Source organism: Myxine glutinosa, chromosome 4 (genome assembly GCF_964187855.1).
Source record: "Myxine glutinosa chromosome 4, kmMyxGlut1.1, whole genome shotgun sequence".
NCBI classification, from domain to species: domain Eukaryota; kingdom Metazoa; phylum Chordata; class Myxini; order Myxiniformes; family Myxinidae; genus Myxine; species Myxine glutinosa.
Genome location: NC_136264.1, coordinates 134,838,305 through 134,850,431, shown reverse-complemented (window position 1 = coordinate 134,850,431; position 12,127 = coordinate 134,838,305). Strand labels below are relative to the sequence as shown.

General features: G+C 45.8%; 1 protein-coding gene across 1 annotated transcript; it reads right to left on the bottom strand.

Moving 5' to 3' along the window:
• Positions 1 to 329: 329 nt before the first annotated feature.
• On the bottom strand, positions 330 to 9,895 carry LOC137425262 (coiled-coil-helix-coiled-coil-helix domain-containing protein 2). The gene is made up of 4 exons (XM_068113508.2): positions 9,698 to 9,895; positions 4,675 to 4,900; positions 4,339 to 4,486; positions 330 to 471 (listed from the first exon to the last, which is right to left on the bottom strand). Exons 1-4 carry the CDS (start codon positions 9,742 to 9,744, stop codon positions 461 to 463), a joined length of 432 nt encoding a protein of 143 aa, XP_067969609.1. The 5' UTR covers positions 9,745 to 9,895; the 3' UTR covers positions 330 to 460.
• Positions 9,896 to 12,127: the final 2,232 nt, after the last annotated feature.

Sequence of the window (12,127 nt, the reverse complement as noted above, 5' to 3'; positions counted from 1 at the left end):
ATTCTACATGCTGCTCTGTCTTATAGCAACCATTGAAATTGGTTTAAAATACCTTTAGTCAGTGTAGTGTACTGCTTTGTTCTACCAGGTGATCACCCAGGGGTATTATCCCTATTTTTTTTGGTACTATCCTCACTCCTAAGACTTCAGTATTGTTCATCAACTTCCAAGAAAACAGCTGTCCTGTCCACATGCCTTGTTAAAAATGTACATCATTTATAAGACACTGACATTCATACCTTAGAATGACATGACCAAAGCAAACACAACACTGCTGCTGCTGCTGGAGCAAGTCAGTTTTACTAACCAGAGGAAGCTCAACCCGAAGGTGCTTTTTACATTTTATTCATTTAATGGTGAAATCATAGGATACAGCAGAAAATTGGTAAACTAATTACATGGACTTTAAATAGTCTGAAGTAATGTGGTTCACTTCTCACTCTTGATTTGATGCTTGAATTTATGAAAGTCCTGGAAAAGAGAAGGGTTCAGGTTAAGGGCAATATCAACTGGTCATTGTGATTTTTAATGCAAAAACAGAAACAAAAAAAAGCAATAATTGTTGCTTGAGTCACACTGCAAGTGGAAGCAGCTTAATCAGGCTACGAGAGGCTGGCTCTTCGTTACACTGTGAAATGCCAAAAACAAGCAAAGACCAAATAAACAATTTGCACCATCTGGAATTCATTTAATAGTCCTGTGTCCAGTAATGGTAAGATTGTGGCGTAAACTTCCGTTCTTAATGGAGCAGCCAAACACCACAACATTCAATAAAGGGATATTCTTACAAATCTCACATAAACTATGCCTGATGAGGTGATGGAATGTATTTGGGACCATTTCTCTCATTGCGATTATTCAGAATGCAAGGTAGGCCTGGTGTTGGCTTAAAACAGATAAAGTGGCTGCCTTAAGATCCTGGGGTCTTGCGTTTAAGCCCGTGTCATGCCGTTGAATTTTCACCAGGTGGGTCCATCCAGCCTGTCATCCTTCCGAGTTCGACAAAATGAGTACCAGCCAGCTGGCAAGGACGCGTCCCCAGAAAATGATGCAGCCAAGCAGCCACAGACTGCATACAAATGTATTACGTGTGCAAGGTGGACATTCTGCTTATTCATGCTTTTCAGGTGCTTTGACATCTGGTCACCAACCCAGATTGGTAGCTGACTGACACTCGAGACAGTTTCCACGATTTTATGATTTGCACTTAAGATATCGTGCACGAAATTCCACGTTAATTTTCTTGACGCGATCTACATTCTTCATTCGTTAATTTTCTTGACGCAATCTACATTCTTCATTCGTTAATTTTCTTGACGCAATCTGCATTCTTCATTCGTTAATTTTCTTGACGCAATCTACATTCGTTAATTTTCTTGACGCAATCTACATTCTTCATTCGTTAATTTTCTTGATGCAATCTACATTCTTCATTCGTTAATTTTCTTGACGCGATCTACATTCGTTAATTTTCTTGACGCAATCTACATTCTTCATTTGTTAATTTTCTTGACGCGATCTACATTCGTTAATTTTCTTGACGCAATCTACATTCGTTAATTTTCTTGACGCAATCTACATTCTTCATTCGTTAATTTTCTTGACGCAATCTACATTCTTCATTCGTTAATTTTCTTGACGCAATCTACATTCTTCATTCGTTAATTTTCTTGACGCAATCTACATTCTTCATTCCTTAATTTTCTTGACGCAATCTACATTCTTCATTCGTTAATTTTCTTCACGCAATCTACATTCTTTATTAGTTAATTTTCTTCACGCAATCTACATTCTTTATTAGTTAATTTTCTTGACGCAATCTACATTCTTCATTCGTTAATTTTCTTGACGCAATCTACATTCTTTATTAGTTAATTTTCTTGACGCAATCTACATTCTTCATTCGTTAATTTTCTTGACGCAATCTACATTCTTCATTCGTTAATTTTCTTCACGCAATCTACATTCTTCATTCGTTAATTTTCTTGACGCAATCTACATTCTTTATTCGGTCATTTTCTTGACGCAATCTACATTCTTCATTCGTTAATTTTCTTGACGCAATCTACATTCTTTATTAGTTAATTTTCTTGACGCAATCTGCATTCTTCATTCGTTAATTTTCTTGACGCAATCTACATTCGTTAATTTTCTTGACGCAATCTACATTCTTCATTCGTTAATTTTCTTGATGCAATCTACATTCTTCATTCGTTAATTTTCTTGACGCGATCTACATTCGTTAATTTTCTTGACGCAATCTACATTCTTCATTCGTTAATTTTCTTGATGCAATCTACATTCTTCATTCGTTAATTTTCTTGACGCAATCTACATTCTTCATTCGTTAATTTTCTTGACGCAATCTACATTCTTTATTAGTTAATTTTCTTGACGCAATCTGCATTCTTCATTCGTTAATTTTCTTGACGCAATCTACATTCGTTAATTTTCTTGACGCAATCTACATTCTTCATTCGTTAATTTTCTTGACGTAATCTACATTCTTCATTCGTTAATTTTCTTGACGCAATCTACATTCTTCATTCGTTAATTTTCTTGACGCAATCTACATTCTTCATTCCTTAATTTTCTTGACGCAATCTACATTCTTCATTCGTTAATTTTCTTCACGCAATCTACATTCTTTATTAGTTAATTTTCTTCACGCAATCTACATTCTTTATTAGTTAATTTTCTTGACGCAATCTACATTCTTCATTCGTTAATTTTCTTGACGCAATCTACATTCTTCATTCGTTAATTTTCTTGACGCAATCTACATTCTTTATTAGTTAATTTTCTTGACGCAATCTGCATTCTTCATTCGTTAATTTTCTTGACGCAATCTACATTCTTCATTCGTTAATTTTCTTGACGCAATCTACATTCTTCATTCGTTAATTTTCTTGACGCAATCTACATTCTTTATTAGTTAATTTTCTTGACGCAATCTGCATTCTTCATTCGTTAATTTTCTTGACGCAATCTACATTCGTTAATTTTCTTGACGCAATCTACATTCTTCATTCGTTAATTTTCTTGACGTAATCTACATTCTTCATTCGTTAATTTTCTTGACGCAATCTACATTCTTCATTCGTTAATTTTCTTGACGCAATCTACATTCTTCATTCGTTAATTTTCTTGACGCAATCTACATTCTTCATTCGTTAATTTTCTTCACGCAATCTACATTCTTCATTCGTTAATTTTCTTGACGCAATCTACATTCTTTATTCGGTCATTTTCTTGACGCAATCTACATTCTTCATTAGTTAATTTTCTTGACGCAATCTACATTCTTTATTAATTAATTTTCTTGACGCAATCTACATTCTTCATTCGTTAATTTTCTTGACGCGATCTACATTCTTCCAATTCCTGGGTTGTACCTCCTCCACTGGCACAGTCGATGCGTTGCAATCAAGGAAACCCACGAGTTTCCTCCTCCCTTCCAGTGGAGGCTTGTGCTCCAAGGCGGTTTGTGGGCCCAATGTTGTTCCACACACATAAACAACCGCCGCTCTGAAAAAAAAAACTTTTTGCAGACTTCTCCACATTGTCATACAATAACCCCAACCCACTGATAGGCCGACGGTAACTGCATCTATCTGCTGATCTGGTAATGATTGGACGATTGTCTGATAAATGGAATATGTGCTTCGATCCTGGCACATCTCAGTCTCACCATGTTGCTGCAGGATAGTCCAAAGTCACCTCCAAAACTAGCCATGGACTGGACATCCTCAGTCATTCATTGGAAAAAGCAAAATTAATTCAGTACTTCTCACACCCAAAAATGACGACCCAGAGCTCAATGGAGTGCTGCCCTTTGGACTGGTGCCTGAGCATCACATCTGTCTAGACTGGAAAGTCTGAGGCTCAACATCATTGGAATTTCCCCCACCTACCCCGTTGCTTGCTCCTTCGTTCTCCCTCACCCATTTCTTCACTGGAAGATAACCACTTTGAACAGTCCATCTCCACCACAATAATTAATGCTGTGGCTTTGACAAATGAATGATCGTTTTAAGGCCATTTTCCCCGCTAGAGCGGGGGTTAGCCTTGCGGGCCCCATGACAATCATGGTTCCCTGTTTGAGGCAATGTTTTTATGGCCGGATGCCCTTCCTGACGCCAATGACGGTAATTTTCTTGACGCAATCTACAATCTACATTTCTTGACGCATCACCATATTCAAGTACCATTTCAGCTTCTGTTAAGTTAAACCTCATCTTACACCACAGAAAATCACACATTGCCAAACCTCAAAAGAAACAACAGCCAATTCCATTGCACTAACAGTACATCATGCGCAGTCAGGCATGAACCCACCATGCGCCTGCTTGCACTGGCGTAGAGCCTCATTGAAGCCCTCGCACAGGCCCAGGTCGTGCTGCTGTTGGGCACATTCGAGGAACTGACGAACTTCCAGCTGGCATGGCATGGTGCTGGGATTGGTAGCCATTTCGGTAGGAGTCTCCTATGCAACATAAGAGTAAGGCTGTTTAAACTTCAACCAAATGCAAGCACTTTTCCTCTTCTTCCCCCACCTCCTACACAAAAGCAACAGCAATTCCTCCACATTCAAAATAGTTTTCACTTCTATCTAACTGCGACCCCTTTCCCCACCCCCCACACCTCCACCTTGAAAAGTTGACTCAAACTCACCTGATACGTCACATCAGGCTGCTTCTCACTGCCTCCAAGCCCACCAGTAATGGCATGCCCAACAACGTGACCGACCGTAGAGCCGACTGCGACGCCAGCAGCAGTCGATGCCATCTGTGCCATGAGGCCAGGAGGGCGAGAAGCAGTGGTTGGGGCTACAGCAGTAGGTTGTGGAGGAACATGGGCTGGAGGATGTGCTGCTACAGGTGCAGGGCGTGGGGGAGCTCTGGGGTAAAGGAAACGACAGTATAGCTCCGTTAACAGAGTACAACATATCCTCAAAACGCATGCAACTGTAAAAGAGTTCATTGCAATTTGTTTATTCGGTCATCTCATCTCAATTCTCCAAGAGATCAACTTATAAAATGGGTCATGACGTACGGATGTCTGTCCGTCCGTTAACCTTTTTTCTATTGTTGCTACTCCTCCCTCAACACCTGGCTGATTGTTCTGAAACGTGACACATGAATACAAGACAGTATCTCACACAATCATTCCGGCTTCGATTTTGGATAATGGGGGCTCCCAGGGTGGGGGCGGGGGTTACACCCCTGAACTTCAGATCTATACTCTTCCCTTATTTACCAACCAATTGTTCTGAAACCCAATACAGCCCTTCTACTTGATGGTCCGCAGGATCGCTCTGGCTTCGATTTTCCCGATTTCGGATCATGGGGCTCCCAGGGCAACAATCAGGGGAGTTCCCCAAAATCACCAGAGATCTGAACTACAACCTCAATAGATGACCATCAGTCCACTCGGGGATATTTATTTAAAACTAACAAAAGTCCATCAAATATGACGGGTTGGAACAGTTTATTCGATGGTGCAGCCTCGTTAGTGTGTCAAAGTCTGAAGCCTCGGCCTAGTGTCAGGGATGTTTATAATTATATCTTCTTTATTCATGAGACATCATACGGACGTGAATGAACACTCGTTTTACTCTCCACGTGTTGCACGTCACATGCAGCGAATTTAAACTCCCTGCACCTTGTATAAAAAAAAAATAAAAAAAAACCTTTCCGTACACCGCCCTTGAAGCTTGGTTTGCAAGCCACCGTCTACAATTCCAGTAGAAAAGACATAAAATAATTTTCGAGTTTGTTTTATCCTCAAAAATAGACCGTAATGAACACATTCATGTTAAAAGATTGGCCTTTAAAACCTACCCTTATGAAGGGGGACAGACATCAGTACAAACACAAACTGACTGTTTCATATGGGAGATAGCATCAACAAGCTACAATTAACTCACCGAGGTACGTCTTGGGGAGCTTGAGTGTTCGTGATGATGAGAAGATTAGAAGGAGAGAAAGATAGTGGAGGGGGTTTTGGGAGAGTGGAAGGAAAGGAAGATTGAGGAAGCGGTAATGAGAGGAAGATTTGTGGCGGAGCGCATGAGAGGTAGATTTGGGGAGGAGCGGATGAGAGGTAGATTTGGGGAGGAGTGGATGAGAGGTAGGTTTGGGGAGGAGCGGATGAGAGGTAGCTTTGGGGAGGAGCGGATGAGAGGTAGCTTTGGGGAGGAGCGGATGAGGGGTAGATTTGGGGAGGAGCGGATGAGAGGTAGATTTGGGGAGGTGCGGATGAGAGGTAGATTTGGGGAGGAGCGGATGAGAGGTACATTTGGGGAGGAGCGGATGAGGGGTAGATTTGGGGAGGAGCGGATGAGAGGTAGGTTTGGGGAGGAGCGGATGAGAGGTAGATTTGGGGAGGAGCGGATGGATGAGAGGAAGATTTGGGGAGGAGCGGATGAGAGGAAGATTTGGGGAGGAGCGGATGAGAGGAAGATTTGGGGAGGAGCGGATGAGAGGAAGATTTGGGGAGGAGCGGATGAGAGGAAGATTTGGGGAGGAGCGGATGAGAGGAAGATTTGGGGAGGAGCGGATGAGAGGAAGATTGGAGGAGGAGCGGATGAGAGGTAGCTTTGGGGAGGAGCGGATGAGGGGTAGATTTGGGGAGGAGCGGATGAGAGGTAGATTTGGGGAGGAGCGGATGAAAGGTAGATTTGGGGAGGAGCGGATGAGAGGTACATTTGGGGAGGAGCGGATGAGAGGTACATTTGGGGAGGAGCGGATGAGAGGTAGATTTGGGGAGGAGCGGATGAGAGGTAGATTTGGGGAGGAGCGGATGAGAGGTAGATTTGGGGAGGAGCGGATGAGAGGTAGATTTGGGGAGGTGCGGATGAGAGGTAGATTTGGGGAGGAGCGGATGAGAGGTACATTTGGGGAGGAGCGGATGAGGGGTAGATTTGGGGAGGAGCGGATGAGAGGTAGGTTTGGGGAGGAGCGGATGAGAGGTAGGTTTGGGGAGGAGCGGATGGATGAGAGGAAGATTTGGGGAGGAGCGGATGAGAGGAAGATTTGGGGAGGAGCGGATGAGAGGAAGATTTGGGGAGGAGCGGATGAGAGGAAGATTTGGGGAGGAGCGGATGAGAGGAAGATTTGGGGAGGAGCGGATGAGAGGAAGATTTGGGGAGGAGCGGATGAGAGGAAGATTGGAGGAGGAGCGGATGAGAGGTAGCTTTGGGGAGGAGCGGATGAGGGGTAGATTTGGGGAGGAGCGGATGAGAGGTAGATTTGGGGAGGAGCGGATGAGAGGTAGATTTGGGGAGGAGCGGATGAGAGGTAGATTTGGGGAGGAGCGGATGAGAGGTACATTTGGGGAGGAGCGGATGAGAGGTAGATTTGGGGAGGAGCGGATGAGAGGTAGATTTGGGGAGGAGCGGATGAGAGGTACATTTGGGGAGGAGCGGATGAGAGGTAGATTTGGGGAGGAGCGGATGAGGGGTAGATTTGGGGAGGAGCGGATGAGAGGTAGGTTTGGGGAGGAGCGGATGAGAGGTAGATTTGGGGAGGAGCGGATGGATGAGAGGAAGATTTGGGGAGGAGCGGATGAGAGGAAGATTTGGGGAGGAGCGGATGAGAGGAAGATTTGGGGAGGAGCGGATGAGAGGAAGATTTGGGGAGGAGCGGATGAGAGGAAGATTTGGGGAGGAGCGGATGAGAGGAAGATTGGAGGAGGAGCGGATGAGAGGTAGATTTGGGGAGGAGCGGATGAGGTAGATTTGGGGAGGAGCGGATGAGAGGTAGGTTTGGGGAGGAGCGGATGAGAGGTAGGTTTGGGGAGGAGCGGATGAGAGGTAGATTTGGGGAGGAGCGGATGAGAGGTAGATTTGGGGAGGAGCGCATGAGAGGAAGATATGGGGAGGAGCGGATGAGAGGAAGATTTGGGGAGGAGCGAATGAGAGGTAGATTTGGGGAGGAGCGGATGAGGGGAAGATTGGAGGAGGAGCGGATGAGAGGTAGATTTGGGGAGGAGCGGATGAGAGGTAGGTTTGGGGAGGAGCGGATGAGAGGTAGGTTTGGGGAGGAGCGGATGAGAGGTAGATTTGGGGAGGATCGGATGAGAGGTAGGTTTGGGGAGGAGCTGATGAGAGGTAGATTTGGGGAGGAGCGGATGAGAGGTAGGTTTGGGGAGGAGCGGATGAGAGGTAGATTTGGGGAGGAGCGGATGAGAGGTAGATTTGGGGAGGAGCGGATGAGAGGTAGATTTGGGGAGGAGTGGATGAGAGGTAGATTTGGGGAGGAGCGGATGGATGAGAGAAAGATTTGTGGAGGAGCGGATGGATGAGAGAAAGATTTGTGGAGGAGCGCATGAGAGGAAGATTTGGGGAGGAGCGGATGAGAGGTAGATTTGGGGAGGAGCGGATGAGAGGTAGATTTGGGGAGGAGCGGATGAGAGGTAGATTTGGGGAGGAGCGGATGAGAGGTAGATTTGGGGAGGAGCAGATGAGAGGTAGATTCGGGGAGGAGCGGATGAGGGGAAGATTGGAGGAGGAGCGGATGAGAGGTAGATTTGGGAAGGAGCAGAGGAGGGGAATATTTGTGGAGGCGCGGATGAGAGGTAGATTTGGGGAGGAGCGGATGAGGGGAAGATTGGAGGAGGAGGGCATGAGAGGAAGATTTGGGAAGGCGGATGAGAGGAAGATTGGGGGATGAGAGGGAGTTGGGGGAGGATGGAGTAGGAGTGGAAAATATGCCTCTGGGGATGGGGAGAGTGTAAGAGGAGGAAGATTAGGGGAGGTGGAATGGGTGATGACGCAAGAAGTGTGAGGTCCGGGAGTTCAAAGTGGACGTGTTGGCAGAAGAAGAACTCAGGAGAGGGATGATGATGTTGGTGAGGAACAGCACAGAGCAGGTAGAGTGGTGAAGGGATCCGATGTAGCACAAGGATGAAAATGCGATTTATATCTTTATACGGTACTATAAGTAAAAGGATTGTGTTTAAATCCTGTTGTTGGAGACATTGCAAAAGTTTATTCCACATAATCTATATAATAATCTATATAATAATAGCGTAAGGACTCGACTTTGTTATCCCTTTGACGCCGCACCCAGTGACCCGATACCCACGGCACTAATGGATTTACGATCTACGAACCGCGCGCTTTGTTTATCACGAACAGACATACTCGAAAAATCTGAATTAGCCGACGTCGGGGCCCAAAAGCATCCGATTAACTGCCGATACGACGCCATCTTACGACGCCATCGTATTGGCGTCTGCTGGGCGAAGGCGAAGCAAGCCGTCCACTGAGTGGACAATCCAGAGCATGCATTTGTGCCAGTGTCGGCGATCGTTGTTTATATACACACTCTTCATTCTCATCTTTCTTCCTAACTCTTACTCGGACAAGCAAATCCCCTAGCCTATGCCATCCATAATGGTACACTCTATCCATACACCACATCCTCCCTTCCGTGGATGTTCCACGGGTTTCGGCTAGTATTAATTAATAGTAATACAGCTGAAACTTGAAAGACGAGGTGTCAAGGTCACAAAAGGTCCATCTACGTTTCCCCTCACCTCACAATAAAACCACACACGTCACAGGGCCAGAAAACGTAACAACGATGGTGTGATGTTATGACGAAATAAGGCGCCAAGTGAAGACCCGGTTAGAAATAAAACCCAAGCGAGGCCTAACAGTCATGTAACTTCAAAGCTCGGCCATTCCCACCTGGGCGCGGGTGCGCGGGACATTCGGCTCCTGCTGCTCCGGGGCATGGTTCACCTCGACACAAACCTCCACGGGTTACACTTACACCTGAGGAAGAAATAAAACCCCGCAAACCGGACAGCGACCAAAGACGAGCAAGGACGACAAACGACTCGCGTCACAACGGCGTGCGCCTGACGTCACTGACTTTCAGATGCTGGACCGTTCGTATCACGTGGTTCAGATCACTACGTCAGGATATTTTTTTTATTTTCACAGGCGAGAATGCGCACCTGAGGGGGGGGCGAAGGACGCAAATATTTAAATAAAATATATAAATAAAGCAAATAAGCAATATGTAAATATTTATATTTGTAACCGACTTATGAGTTACCTCACTGTAAATAGGAATAAACGACGCCACTGTAAATAGGTGAGGGACGTCACCTATCGCATCGGTTGAAATTGGACGGATGAGAAAGAAAAAAAAAATCGTTAAATTACTGTTTAATACTCGAAATAGAAACACCTGTGCCCGTATACCAGGGGAACCCAAGGAGAGGGTGGGTGACTGGTGCCCATATGCATGTACACACCATTCCACATAGTTGAGTTACGTGTGTATTTAGTCTGTTTCATCTTAATGAAGTATTTCATTTTCACAATCGCTTCTCCTACAAAGTTTTTTTTATATTCTTCCTCCTCTCTACATTCTTCTTACTAGGGCATGCCCGTACTATATATAAGCTAGGACGTGCCCGTACGTGGGTGCCCGTTCCTTGCCAAAAAAAAAAAAAAAAAATTTGTGTAGGGGTGTGTGTGTGTAAACATCCTAGGGCGTGCCCGTACGTGGGTGCAAAAAAACATGCGTGCAAACAACAACAACAAAAAAAAACTTTGAAACCACGTGGCAGTAACGACCACAGAACCCCCCCCCCTCTATTTACATGAATGGTTTGGTCCATTCGCAACGACCACAGAACCCCCCCCCCCCTCTATTTACATGCAATGGTTTGGTCCATTCGCAACGCCAAAGCGAACGGCGAACGGCTAAATCGCCATAGCTCGGTAAGTACTTGTCCGATTAATTTCAAACCTTGAAAAGGCACATCCTCGGGTCCCCAGCAATATACCTGGCAAGTTGCAAGTATATCGGACCCGTGGTTGTCGAGAAACAGCGGTCACAGACAAACGTACAAACGTACAAACAAACACACAGAGATTACTGGAATTATAGATAGATTCTTCCTTCTTATTTTCTTCTGCTTCTTCTTCTGCCTCTTATATCCTTATTTTTCTCTTTCTTCTTCTTCTTCTTCTATCTAATGGCCTTTCAGAGCCGGGAGGTTCTATATACGCCACACGTTTAAAACTTCGGCTTAAGCAAACAAGTACGGGGGACTTTATATTGTTTGGCCTGTTGATTTTATCAATTTGAAAACCGATTTGCAAAGACGAGGTGCTTTTGGCGCAATCGGGCATGAGAGTGTAAGTGTATCCGGTACACCTGACCAGATGATCCCCATCTCTCGGGCAGAGGCAGAGTGGAAAGGCGCGATTTGGGTTCCTCGTACCGAGGGCATTCATTGAGTGAAGATGTTACAAATCGTCGGGTGAAACCCTATCCTATGTAAATACAGTTCAGTACACCCTGTCCTATATAAATACACCCTTTCCAAAGTAAATACAGTTCAGTACACCCTATCCTATGCAAATACAGTAGCCTACACACTGTCCGATATGAATACTCTTTCCAATGTAAATACAGTACACCCTATCCTATGTAAATACAGTACACCCTATCCTATGTAAATACACCCTTTCCAATGTAAATACAGATCAGTACACCCTATCCTATGTAAATACAGTAGTGAAGTGTGGTGCTGCGCCCACAACTTGCTTGCCAAAGAGGTAGGCCACAACGCTTTTGATAAACCAAGAGTCTTTATTATGAAAGCTCGAACTGCAGCACTGGACGGGCCCGAGCTTAGAGCCCGCATATATGTGCCGAGGCCACGCCTCGTCCCCGGGCCTGGGCCTGGCCGATCGGTCGATAGGCGGGGCATGCATTACAGTTCCCCGCCTGGACGTTCGCGCCACCTGCTGGTGCGCTGAATTCGTGTCCCTTGCTTGTGTCCGCCACACGTGCCCCCCCAGAATTCCCGCGCACCTGAAGGGTGAGTTTGCGGGGAACCCGGATGACCCGGCCGAAACGCCCCCTGGCGATGGGTGCCGGTCTGGGGGGTGGCGGGACGGCGGGGCTGGGGGGTGCCGGGGGTCCGACCGCCAGGGGGCGGCCTCGACGTGGAGGCAGAGCTGCTGGCGGGGGTGCCGGGGGTCCGACCGCCGGGGGGCGGCCTCGACGCGGAGGCAGAACCGCTGGCGGGGGGTGGTCCGGATCGAGGTGGACCAGCTTGAGGCGGTCCACGGAAATGCGATCCTGGGCACCGC